The following is a 13,593-nucleotide window of genomic DNA, read 5'->3' as shown; positions in this document are numbered from 1 at the left end:
ACGGTATTGAATATTAATTTCAGCTTGATACTGCCCCGCGTTCCTGAGAAAAAAGGTCTTTTTAGACAGAGAGACCAAGAGACGGACAACGAAGTGATTTTATAAGGATTTCGTTTTTTTTCTTTTGAGGTCCGAAGCCCGAAAAATTAACCGGGATAAGACCACGTGTATAGTTGCCAGTTACATATTATTTTTTATTGTTGCCCCACCCTGAACCCATGGCTAGCTACGCCCATGAGTATGCTCTACCTGAATTTTTATTCTTTAAGTCCCAAACCTATTACCTAGCATAATATTTTATATGAATGTTTTATATGTAGTATATGCATTCACGTTTATTTTAATTTAAACTGAAATGATAAGAACACAATTGTACTTAATTGCGCTCAAAATTCAAATTCTACGTAGCGTTACTAACGAATATTGTATTGTTATTGAAATGGAAATTCAATGGACAGTATTGACTACGTATAATCATTTAAATCTTTAACCGATTTCAAGAAAGGATAAGGTTTCTTAAATAAATTTTCAATTTTTTTTTAATGAACCGATTTTGATGATTGAAAAAATAAATTGAATAAAGTTTCAACGTGATTACATCACTACTAATCATTACCAATTGGTAAACTGTCTGGAAGAAATCGCTATTTTGCGATAAGACCGCCATTTGTTTTAATTTATAATTATAGATTAAGTTCCTAGTTAAGTTATGACAGAGCAACAAAGTATGAATAAATAAATAAAGAAACTGTTCATAGGGTATGGCGTTCACAATAGAGGAGCGTCAAGTGATGGGCATCCACGGTCTGCTGCCGCCCAGGGTCAAGAGCCAGGAGGAGCAGGTGCAGCTGTGCAAGCTGTCCATCGAGCGGTATGAAGACCCGCTCAACAAGTACATCTATCTTATGGGATTACTGGTAAGTGGGATTGATAACATTCCCTCCCTTCGTACCATGGTAGCTTATATCAGTATTATTTCCAAGGTGGAAAAATGACAGAACAATGGACGTCTAGCGCCATCGCCTTGCCACTCTGGAAATAATACTGCTATACGACGTCATGGTAACGTCCTGTTATTTTTCTTGTAAGTACCAGACATACATTATAATATAAGTACCTATGTGTCTTCTGGCGAAATAAATTGTTCTTTCATTCTTATTTAGGTCCATAAATTACATTTTATATATCGAACTATCAGTCTATAGCCTAATTAATAATGTAACTACGTATTTAATTTCGTTTTCCATTTAAAATAGTAGGAAGTTACTTTTAACGAATGGCAATTTCCACGGCATTAAGTTTTGCTCAATCTCGTTTTTGCTTAATGAGTAATTTGAGTTTTTATACCTCATTAAATGGAAAGGTTATATTACAAATTAATTTTGTTATAAATTCCTCTTTTACGAGCCAAATATATGAATTAATTGAAAGATCGATTCGACTTCAAAATGAGAGTATAGGAATTGCATTAACCGAAGTCAATGTGGGATGCATTATGCCTGGAACTAGGTCACTTGATTGGATGAAGAGGAACATTTTATACAGACGGTTGGCTTCAAATTGCATAGTTAGTTAAAAACTTTGTAAACGTGCTTCTATCTCTATGCTTGAATCATTCATCTTGCAATTTACAAGAATAACACAAAGAATGGCTGATTGAGAAATATCACATTTTTCCTGATTGCACACGATTGCTATTTGTAAAACGCCTTGGGGCTTTCCCTGGTATGGCTAATGGCCGATTTTACAACTTCTGAATATGTTTTGAGTATCAGTAATTTACATGTACCTATTAATAATGTATCAGAATATACATACTTACGTCAAAGAGTGTTAACATAGACTTATTAATATCAAAATATTGGCCCTAATCGAACTAATCGTACTCTCTTAGTTCTATAAGATCTAGTATCTACACTTATATATTATATGCTACCTATGTAAGGGTGTGCATGTTACATATGATCTATATATATTATGCTTTGTAGGATTCCCTAGAATACCAACAATCTTTATATATTTACTTAACATCTAGGACCGCAACGAGCACCTATTCTACCGCTTCGTCGGCGAGAACGTAGCGGACATGATGCCTATCGTGTACACGCCGACCGTAGGGCTCGCCTGCCAGAAGTACGGGCTCGTGTACCGCCGGCCCAGGGGACTGTTCATCACCATCAATGATAAGGGACACGTGTACGAGATGCTGTCTAACTGGTGAGTGGAGAAAATTTGAAAATGTGGTTGTTTTGGTTAGGTTTTTTGATTCTGAGGGAGACCTGGTGATCCGGGTAAATCTTATTGAATAATGTACGTATGAATTCTTAGTTATGTTGTCTTTCCTCGTGTCAGTTTTGTTCAGCTATGGGGGATCAAGATTGACGGCGGATCAGTTATGGGGAATATTTATTGTCATGTTTGATAAATTTACATAATAAGTGTACCGTAATAGTGATAAGCAGTGGCGTAAATTGGGACTTAGTTACAAATTACAATACTTAGGTATCAAGGTCGTCATTATCAAAATAAATCTACAGATAAAACGTTGCGTCTAGACTATTTATTATATTCTATGCTATTTTTGGATAATCATCTAACAAGTGATAAATAAACTATAATCGTTCTCTATCGTCAGCATTACTTGCAATATTTCCTGATCACATTAAAAAATATCTTCAAAGGATTTCTTAGAAAATAATTTGGTACATTGTTTGTAGGAGGATGTGTGATTGATATCACTGATTTATATTTCATCAAGGAAGAAATTTTTGAATCCAATCATCAGTCTTTATGAGTATTTTTTTTAAGCTCGGTATATTTGTTTATGAGTCAGAACTATTGACGATCAGTTTAAGCGTATTTTACGTAAAATACACATTTTAACGCTATGTGCTAGAATTCGTCAATAAGGATTATATAATAATAGTGATCACATCGATTTTTATTCGGGGTTTCCAAATTATTTTCCGTATTCGTCATCGCCTTACGGCTTTCGTGCAAGGTACCATGATGTCAGCATGTCTAAAAATTTTACGCACATTGGAAGTTGTAAGGTATCATTATTATGTAATATTTGTGATCGTGATTACTTATTTTAAGAACGGACTGCAAATAAGCGTAACATGATTGTATCCTCCTTTTTTAAATCTTATTGTAAATGAAAAATATATTTAAATTATATATTGTAAGAGGTAATTAAGGTAAACAATAAACTTGAAGGTTATGTGTAAAATAGTCGTTATGGTATAGTAACAATGTTTTTAATTGTTTTGTTACAATTATAGTAACTAACTACCGGTAACGTTTCATTAGTAATATTACATGATTCTTGAGAAACTAGGTAATTTGAAGATTTAGCTGGATTAAGTTTATATTTTTTTTTATATTTTTTGGTTTTTATGGCATTCAAATGCTTTATAAATATAAATTTATAAAGAATAGAAAAAATTCGATCACGAGGCGGGACTTGAACCCGCATCCTTCGCGCCATTCCGGGGCGGATGCCTAACCAACTCAGCCACTCGTGACCCGCCTGAGTAATCGAATGGATTAAGTTGCTAATATTATATACTTCAACTAGTTACGGGATATATACTTAAAATGACAACATCATATGTGTTAATCAATATTTAAATAAAAAGAAAAAAATATATGAAAGAACTTATTGATACGATAGTACTTTAAGACCTATACCTACTGAAACAATGTAAACTAGGAAATAGGTAGAAAATCAATCTTATGACTCTATTATGTTACTAATGTATAATAGTATTGTAATCGATATTCAATTGTTATGAAGAATATTTTCTATTTGCATATCTATGAATAGATATCATCAACATACTTTAGATAAAAATAATATATTATCAGAACGTAAACAAAACTATAATTGCATATACCTACATTATTACATATACTGTTTTACGAATTGTTTTATTAGGTTTCAACTCAGTAAAAAAACTTACTTGTGTAAAAAACGTGAAAAAAACACAAACAGTGGAATTATTTTTATTGTATCAATTTCGTATCCTTCATATTACATATTCTTTCTTTCTCGGTATCTTATAAAGTCTGCAATCCATTGCAAAAGCCAAAATCACAAGACAATTGTTTATGGACAGTGTTTGCTCTTACCATATTATCTTTTTAAGCGAACCCTCATATGAATAAGTTACCATCTTCTCCCATAAAAAAAAAAATATTTTTTTATAATATCGTTTCTCTAATCCAGGCCAGAAACAGACGTGCGCGCGATCGTAGTGACAGACGGGGAGCGCATCCTCGGTCTCGGAGACTTGGGCGCGTGCGGCATGGGCATCCCCGTGGGCAAGCTGGCGCTGTACACCGCGCTGGCGGGCATCAAGCCGCACCAGTGCTTGCCCATCACGCTCGGTGAGTTTTGGGCGATTTTTGTGTGAGACAAGGTCGGGGCAGACTGAGTTAGAAAGGTTTGGACTGGGTAGGGAAGCCTGGTCGGTTAGTCAAGGGTTTAGATAATGTTTTTTACTGGCTACTAGAGTCAATAGCTACTGGTACTTGGCATTTTTGGAAAGAGATTTTTTTATTTACAACACAGGTTGAAAACCATGTTAACTTACCATTTATAAGCCTTGCTATTAGTCTACTTACCCCTATAATGGCAGTGATTTATTTTATTACCTTTCTATGCGGTAATTTCAAACTTGACACCCAAACATAGGGTACAAACAGTAATCTTTCCTCACACTTAAATCTCCAACTCAATTCCAGACGTGGGCACAAACAACGAAGCGTTCCTCGAGGACCCTTTATACATCGGTCTGAAACAGCGACGTGTCCGTGGGCCCGCGTACGACGAGTTTATCGACGAGTTCATGTGTGCAGTCGTGCGTCGGTTCGGGCAGAACTGCCTCATACAGTTCGAGGACTTTGGGAACGCTAACGCGTTTAGGCTCTTGGAGAAGTACCGCGGGAAGTGAGTATAGTTTGTATTGATGATTTTATTGCGTTCATGAGTAGTGTACAATTTTTTTCGGGTGCAATATAGTATGTTGATTTTGAAACTGTTAATCTTTTATAAGTTTAGCTTTGAGGAATAGGCTATGAGGAATTAGCTTTGATTATCACAAATATTTTTTGTAGTCTTAAATAATTTTTTTTGTAAGCGTTAACGATTCTGTCTTTGCATATAATGTCTTTAGATTTATAAATTTATAAAGAATAGAAAAAATTCGATCACGAGGCGGGACTTGAACCCGCATCCTTCGCGCCATTCCGGGGCGGATGCCTAACCAACTCAGCCACTCGTGACCCGCCTGAGCAATCGAATTTATTCTATCCTTTCAGTTTTATGTGTCTTAAGAGACACACCGCGGGCCATCTATTGAGATGATTTAACAACCATCTCGTGATCGAATTTTTTCTATTCTTTATAAATTTATATTTATAAAGCATTTGAATGCCATAAAAACCAAAAAATATAAATTCAAGAAAAGGTCGTGTTCCATCGTTACAATATTGTATTCACTGAAAAGTGCTTCATATTGGTTGAGATGGTTGTTAAATCATCTCAATAGATGGCCCGCGGTGTGTCTCTTAAGACACATAAAACTGAAAGGATAGAATAAATTCGATTGCTCAGGCGGGTCACGAGTGGCTGAGTTGGTTAGGCATCCGCCCCGGAATGGCGCGAAGGATGCGGGTTCAAGTCCCGCCTCGTGATCGAATTTTTTCTATTCTTTATAAATTTATATTTATAAAGCATTTGAATGTCTTTAGATTTGTCTTGCGTTATTAATATCTTATGATGTATTTGTACATTGTATTTGCCCTTTCATTGCACACGTCCCCTATTGTACTCATTGTACACTATTACACCCAATGTACCCTATTGTACCCACTGTACCCTATAACATAATGTACCCCAGGTACTGCACGTTCAACGACGACATCCAGGGCACAGCTGCGGTTGCTGTGGCTGGGCTGCTGGCGAGTCTGCGTCTCACGCAAAAGAAACTGTCTGATAACGTCATCGTGTTCCAAGGAGCTGGAGAGGTGGGTACTTTTGGCGTTTTGGGTACATTATGTAATTTTTTTCGATTGGTGGTTGAATTTAAAAATGTGTGAAGAAGATTGTAGAGTAGTAGAAAATTGTTGGTTACAAATTACCCCTTCTAAGTTAATAATTATTTTTGTAAATGTTTTCGGACAATAAAATGAAATTAAAACCTCTCCTTGGAGTGGGATTTTTTTAAAGTTTTTTTTTTTAGTTTTTAATTGGATTGTGATGAAAAATATAACTACATTAATTTTTAATAAGCTAAATTGGAACTACATATTCATATTTAAAATGTTTATCAGCACAGTGTAGCAACAATTATAGTGTTTTATTTACGGATATAGTGTATATTAATATTAATAAACTAGCTTACCGCCCGCGGCTTCGCCCGCTTTGTCTAAAACCTAAAAAATTATATACTAAAACCTTCCTCTATTTATTAAAAAAAAACCGCATCAAAATCCGTTGCGTAGTTTTAAAGATACAAAGGGACATAGGGACAGAGAAAGCGACTTTGTTTTATACTATGTAGTGATATTCCTCCAGGCATCCCTGGGCATAGCGGAACTGTGCGTAATGGCGATGAAGGCCGAGGGCACTCCAGAGGCCGCAGCCCGAGACCGCGTGTGGCTGGTGGACTCCAAGGGGCTCATTGTGAAGGACAGACCCGAGGGTGGGGTCAACGAACACAAGGCCAAGTTCGCGAAGGACCACCCCCCTGTGCGCACGTTGGCTGAGGTCGTGGATGTGGCTAAGCCGTCTGTGCTTATTGGTAAGAGAAACTTGAACAGTGTAAAACGTTAAAATTTAAAATTGTATTTTCATACAAAAGAAGATATCCATACTAATATTATAAATGCGAAAGTAACTCTGTCTGTCTGTCTGTTACTCAATCACGCCTAAACTACTGTACCAATTTTCATGAAATTTGGTATGGGGATATTTTGATACTCGAGAAAGGAACTTTTTATTATATTTATATTTAGACTACTTTTTATTCCGGGAAAATAACGCAATCCTGGAAATCCCACGGGAACGGGAACTATGCGGGTTTTTTCTTTAACTGCGCGGGCGAAGCCGAATAAATTAAAAAATAAAACACTATCTAATAAAAAAAACCGCATCAAAGTTCGTTGCGTAGTTTTAAAGATTTAAGCATACAAAGGGACAGAGAAAGCGACTTTGTTTTATACTATGTAGTTTTAGTGAAGTATGGATTATTATAATATAGGTATGTAGCAAATAATGGTGGAAAATAAAGGATTATTGAAGTGAAACTTCTTTATCGGGGTTGGAAAAAAATTTAGTGTAACATTATTCCGTTACGTATCTACGTATTTCTGTAAAATTGCATATAGTAAATTATTTTTTGGAAAATAAGGTCATCAAGAAGTTTCACTTCTTACGCGTGTACACGTACACGCACACATTTTTTTATTTATTGTGTATCCCCAGGTGCCGCAGCAGTGGGCGGCGCGTTCACACCCGCCATCTTGCGCGCGATGGGCGCCAACAACGCGCGGCCCGTCGTGTTCGCGCTCTCCAACCCCACCAGCAAGGCCGAGTGCACTGCTGAGGCCGCGTATTCTAATACTGATGTGAGTTACACTGTGGTATACACGTTAATATAATACTGATGTGAGTTACACTGTGGTATACACGTTAATGTAATACTGATGTGAGTTACACTGTGGTATACACGTTAATGTAATACTGATGTGAGTTACACTGTGGTATACACGTTAATGTAATACTGATGTGAGTTACACTGTGGTATACACGTTAATGTAATACTGATGTGAGTTTACACTGTGGTATACACGTGAATGTAATACTGATGTGAGTTACACTGTGGTATACACGTTAATGTAATACTGATGTGAGTTACACTGTGGTATACACGTTAATGTAATACTGATGTGAGTTTACACTGTGTTATACACGTTAATGTAATACTGATGTGAGTTACACTGTGGTATACACGTTAATGTAATACTGATGTGAGTTTACACTGTGGTATACACGTTAATGTAATACTGATGTGAGTTTACACTGTGGTATACACGTTAATGTAATACTGATGTGAGTTTACACTGTGGTATACACGTTAATGTAATACTGATGTGAGTTTACACTGTGGTATACACGTTAATGTAATACTGATGTGAGTTTACACTGTGGTATACACGTTAATGTAATACTGATGTGAGTTTACACTGTGGTATACACGTTAATGTAATACTGATGTGAGTTTACACTGTGGTATACACGTTAATGTAATACTGATGTGAGTTTACACTGTGGTATACACGTTAATGTAATACTGATGTGAGTTTACACTGTGGTATACACGTTAATGTAATACTGATGTGAGTTACACTGTGGTATACACGTTAATGTAATACTGATGTGAGTTACACTGTGGTATACACGTTAATGTATTACTGATGTGAGTTACACTGTGGTATACACGTTAATGTAATACTGATGTGAGTTTACACTGTGGTATACACGTTAATGTAATACTGATGTGAGTTTACACTGTGGTATACACGTTAATGTAATACTGATGTGAGTTTACACTGTGGTATACACGTTAATGTAATACTGATGTGAGTTTACACTGTGGTATACACGTTAATGTAATACTGATGTGAGTTTACACTGTGGTATACACGTTAATGTAATACTGATGTGAGTTTACACTGTGGTATACACGTTAATGTAATACTGATGTGAGTTTACACTGTGGTATACACGTTAATGTAATACTGATGTGAGTTTACACTGTGGTATACACGTTAATGTAATACTGATGTGAGTTTACACTGTGGTATACACGTTAATGTAATACTGATGTGAGTTACACTGTGGTATACACGTTAATGTAATACTGATGTGAGTTACACTGTGGTATACACGTTAATGTAATACTGATGTGAGTTACACTGTGGTATACACGTTAATGTAATACTGATGTGAGTTACACTGTGGTATACACGTTAATGTAATACTGATGTGAGTTACACTGTGGTATACACGTTAATGTAATACTGATGTGAGTTTACACTGTGTTATACACGTTAATGTAATACTGATGTGAGTTACACTGTGGTATACACGTTAATGTAATACTGATGTGAGTTTACACTGTGGTATACACGTTAATGTAATACTGATGTGAGTTTACACTGTGGTATACACGTTAATGTAATACTGATGTGAGTTTACACTGTGGTATACACGTTAATGTAATACTGATGTGAGTTTACACTGTGGTATACACGTTAATGTAATACTGATGTGAGTTTACACTGTGGTATACACGTTAATGTAATACTGATGTGAGTTTACACTGTGGTATACACGTTAATGTAATACTGATGTGAGTTTACACTGTGGTATACACGTTAATGTAATACTGATGTGAGTTTACACTGTGGTATACACGTTAATGTAATACTGATGTGAGTTTACACTGTGGTATACACGTTAATGTAATACTGATGTGAGTTACACTGTGGTATACACGTTAATGTAATACTGATGTGAGTTACACTGTGGTATACACGTTAATGTATTACTGATGTGAGTTACACTGTGGTATACACGTTAATGTAATACTGATGTGAGTTTACACTGTGGTATACACGTTAATGTAATACTGATGTGAGTTTACACTGTGGTATACACGTTAATGTAATACTGATGTGAGTTTACACTGTGGTATACACGTTAATGTAATACTGATGTGAGTTTACACTGTGGTATACACGTTAATGTAATACTGATGTGAGTTACACTGTGGTATACACGTTAATGTAATACTGATGTGAGTTTACACTGTGGTATACACGTTAATGTAATACTGATGTGAGTTTACACTGTGGTATACACGTTAATGTAATACTGATGTGAGTTTACACTGTGGTATACACGTTAATGTAATACTGATGTGAGTTACACTGTGGTATACACGTTAATGTAATACTGATGTGAGTTACACTGTGGTATACACGTTAATGTAATACTGATGTGAGTTTACACTGTGGTATACACGTTAATGTAATACTGATGTGAATTATACATAAACACGTAATTCTAATACTGATGTGAGTTATACATACACATATACACGCTGAAGCAAACACATATTGTGTATGAATAAGTGTACTCACACATGGTAGCCGTCCGTATACACGTGATCACATACGTTCGTACATACTCGTAAGCACGCATATACACTCATATAATGAAAAAGGAAACAAAAATAAGATAAAATATTTATGTATACCAATCATTATATTATAGTTTTCAATAAACTTTTAAAATGATATCTATACATTAATATTTACACATAGTCAACTCAACAAATATACAGTATCTATGCAATCTATATATCTTATCTATACTATAAAAATGAATCGCAAAATGATCTCGAGAACGGCTGAACCGATTTCGTTAATTCTTTTTTTATAATATTCCTTGAAGTACGAGGATGATTCTTATAGAGAGAAAACGTAAACATGTACCACGGGCGAAGCCGGGGCGGACCACTAGTCTTTCTTATACATATATCATAGGTATAACTAATCGACAATCTGCATTATCTATGACAGGACCGTGCAATCTTCGCGTCGGGTTCCCCGTTCCCCGCGTACCGCACTAAGGACGGACGCGAGCTGCGGCCCGGGCAAGGGAACAACTCGTACATCTTCCCCGGGCTGGCCCTGGGCATACTGTGCGCCGGTATCGTGGACATTACGGACGACTTTATGTTGTTAGCTGCTGAGGTTTGTATACATTATTGTCTAGATTGTGAAATAGTTGAAAAATTTGTTTTTGAAGAGGAATAGTTTAATTTAAAAATGTATGAAATTCTGCTCCACCACTACCCATTATTTAATTTTGCTGATTAAAATAGAATTACTCAAACACATTTCCAAATTAACGGCCTTACTAATAAAAAGTTAAACAATGGATAAATTTCTACCATTTTATACAATAGCTGTGTCCTGCTCTTGCTCACATGAAACGTCAATCATAAAAACAAGACAGGTTATTGCAATAACTAATCTTATTGCATAGCGAATGAGTAACATTTTATTAGTAAGACCGTAAGTAAAATAGTAGGTATTCAGATATATTAATCTTGATTAGCATCATACTTATTAAAAGTAAATAATGTTTGATTTTCGATACTAGGCTCTCGCTGAAATTGTATCTGATGACGATCTGAGCCACGGCAGTCTGTACCCACCGCTAGAAGATATCCAAAACTGCTCTGTCAAGATCGCCAAGAAGATTGTTGATCACGCTTACAAGACAGGTAAAAAACAATTTCAGCATTAAAATTTATTTAAAACTTGTGTACTGTTTATTATTTACTAGCTGCGCTCCGCGGTTTCACCCGCATGGTTTTTTTTCCTATAGCCTTCCCCGACGAAAGGGTTATCTAACAGCGAATGAATTTTTTAAATCGGACCAGTAGTTCCTGAGATTAAAGCGTTCAAACAAACAAACAAACTCTTCAGCTTTATAATATTAGTATAGATTATATCCTATACTTTAGCAAAACCACATTACAATAAATTTATAAATTAGTACAATATTAATTTCGACATCGGATTTAATTTTTTATTTTTTTAACAGGCAAGGCTTCAGTCCTGCCGCAGCCCATAGACACGGAGGCGTTCATTCGCGCGCAAATGTACGACGTGCGATATTCTCCCGCCATTCCGCCCGTCTACAGCTGGCCGGGCGACGGGCCCGTAGTGCATCAGATGTAGACTCTGTGCTCTATACTCTATGACACTAAAGTTACCAATCAAAATATTGTAATCAATTAAAAATAATATTTAACAATTTTATTCCTTGATTTTATTCCAATGTTGTCATGATTGAGGTTAGATAGGTGTCAGTCACTCGAATAACAGATGATTTTTTGTAAACAAATACACGTGTTAGTTATTTTCACAAATTGTTACTTTATATTGTGTTGCGAAATCTATTTATTGCATTGTTTTGCGCTTCAGTAGCGGTACTTAAAATATGATGTACGAAAGGATGTAAATTAATAAAAAAATTGATGTATGTACTGTGATAATGGGAAAGATAGAGGGGGCTAATTATTTCATTTTCTTTGGAAATTAAGATCTTTCATAATGATAACATACATTCCAAATAAGTTACCACTAAAACAGTCTTTTCTTGTGTTAATATGTTCAATTCTTGATGTTTCCTTGTTTCATTATAGCTTTTCCGAATATCATTTACCATTTGTATTATAAACAATCTTTGTTACTGGGAACCTAATAATATTGTTTACTATTTATTACATAATGTTAGAAATATATTTTAATTTTATGAATGACTGCAATGTATTTGTAAATTTATAATAAATAAAATTTATTGTCTATGAAATCAATCTTTTTTATTTCCTAAATTTATTCCTTTTTTTAACCATTCCCTACACAATATAAAAAGTCTTAACACCGGCCTCAGTTGTCAGTATGATTCTTTTCTTCAACGCGCTTTTCATCATTATTTGAATTTATTTCTAAAGATTTATACATGCAAAGTATTTCTAACATAGAGAAACAAAACCACATACAGATACGATTTTTGAGCGCTTAAAAGAATACCGGCTAAAGCGTTATACTAATTTATACCTATAAGACACCTATTTCCCTCAAAATAATGTACATACGGATGTCCAATATTCTATCGGAACAAACGCCTAATTTGCGACAGGAAATAATGAAACTCCTGTCCGGGTTGCACCATTGTTATTAGCAAACAAAACATGTTAAAGTAACAAGACGACTATGGCTAATCGCCGTCACAAAAAATATAATTGAAACCTATATAGTCATTGAAAATTAGCGTATCATCTTTTGCAGGCAGCTTCATTACATCAATTCCAACAAAATTATTTTGTTCTACAAGGGCAAGAGAGTGCCTGTAAAAAGTGATGTGCTAATTTTCATAAACCCTGTTTAATGAGGTGTGCAAAACTCAAATTGATACGAACGTTTTTGCTCGCCTTGAAGTTTGTCATCTACCTAATTAAGCAAACTATTCTTGTCCATGTCGTGGCCGTATCGTAGATTTGCTCACTTGATGAAATATTCGATAATTTCATAGTGGTTGCATTTCATGAAATGTTTTAAACTGTGGTTTTAAATGTCTATTGGCCACATCATGACGTGGATTGAGCAGATCAATGATAAGAAATTGTTTCTCGATATGGGCAACTAAACGCGCCGCTTCATGAATTGGCCAAGATTATTTGATGATATCGTAAAGTAGTTACATTAATAACCGTTTTAAATGTGTGAGGAGAAATGTAGGGTGCCTATTGTGCATTGTATGGTTTTTTTTTATATTACTTTTTGTAACTTTCTACCAAAGAAATAATTTCTAGAGATGGGCCGAATATTCGTTTTATATTCGGTATTCGGCACATTCGGCAGCTCTACCGAATATTCATATTCGGCTGAATCACCTAATGTTCGGCAAAGTGCTCAAAGTTTTTAATGTTAAGACCCGTGTAT

At 35.3% G+C, this 13,593-nt stretch overlaps 1 protein-coding gene across 2 annotated transcripts in view; it reads left to right on the top strand.

Annotated features, from left to right (window-relative positions):
- Positions 1–12,441, top strand: part of LOC123694740 (NADP-dependent malic enzyme-like) — a 32,903-nt gene extending 20,462 nt beyond the window's left edge. For both annotated transcript variants that reach the window (XM_045640291.1, XM_045640290.1), the window contains exons 3-12: positions 759–917; positions 2,036–2,217; positions 4,232–4,392; positions 4,750–4,954; positions 5,907–6,033; positions 6,584–6,809; positions 7,493–7,635; positions 10,657–10,830; positions 11,243–11,366; positions 11,690–12,441. In XM_045640291.1, coding sequence (XP_045496247.1) covers positions 759–917; positions 2,036–2,217; positions 4,232–4,392; positions 4,750–4,954; positions 5,907–6,033; positions 6,584–6,809; positions 7,493–7,635; positions 10,657–10,830; positions 11,243–11,366; positions 11,690–11,826 — 1,638 coding nt within the window. In that variant the 3' untranslated portion in view covers positions 11,827–12,441. The remainder of the gene's footprint in view (positions 1–758; positions 918–2,035; positions 2,218–4,231; positions 4,393–4,749; positions 4,955–5,906; positions 6,034–6,583; positions 6,810–7,492; positions 7,636–10,656; positions 10,831–11,242; positions 11,367–11,689) is intronic.
- The last annotated feature ends 1,152 nt before the right edge of the window (positions 12,442–13,593 follow it).

Source organism: Colias croceus, chromosome 10, assembly GCF_905220415.1.
Source record: "Colias croceus chromosome 10, ilColCroc2.1".
Classification (NCBI taxonomy): Eukaryota; Metazoa; Arthropoda; class Insecta; order Lepidoptera; family Pieridae; genus Colias; species Colias croceus.
Note: the sequence above shows the minus strand (reverse complement) of the source record. Positions and strands in the feature narration are given on the sequence as shown.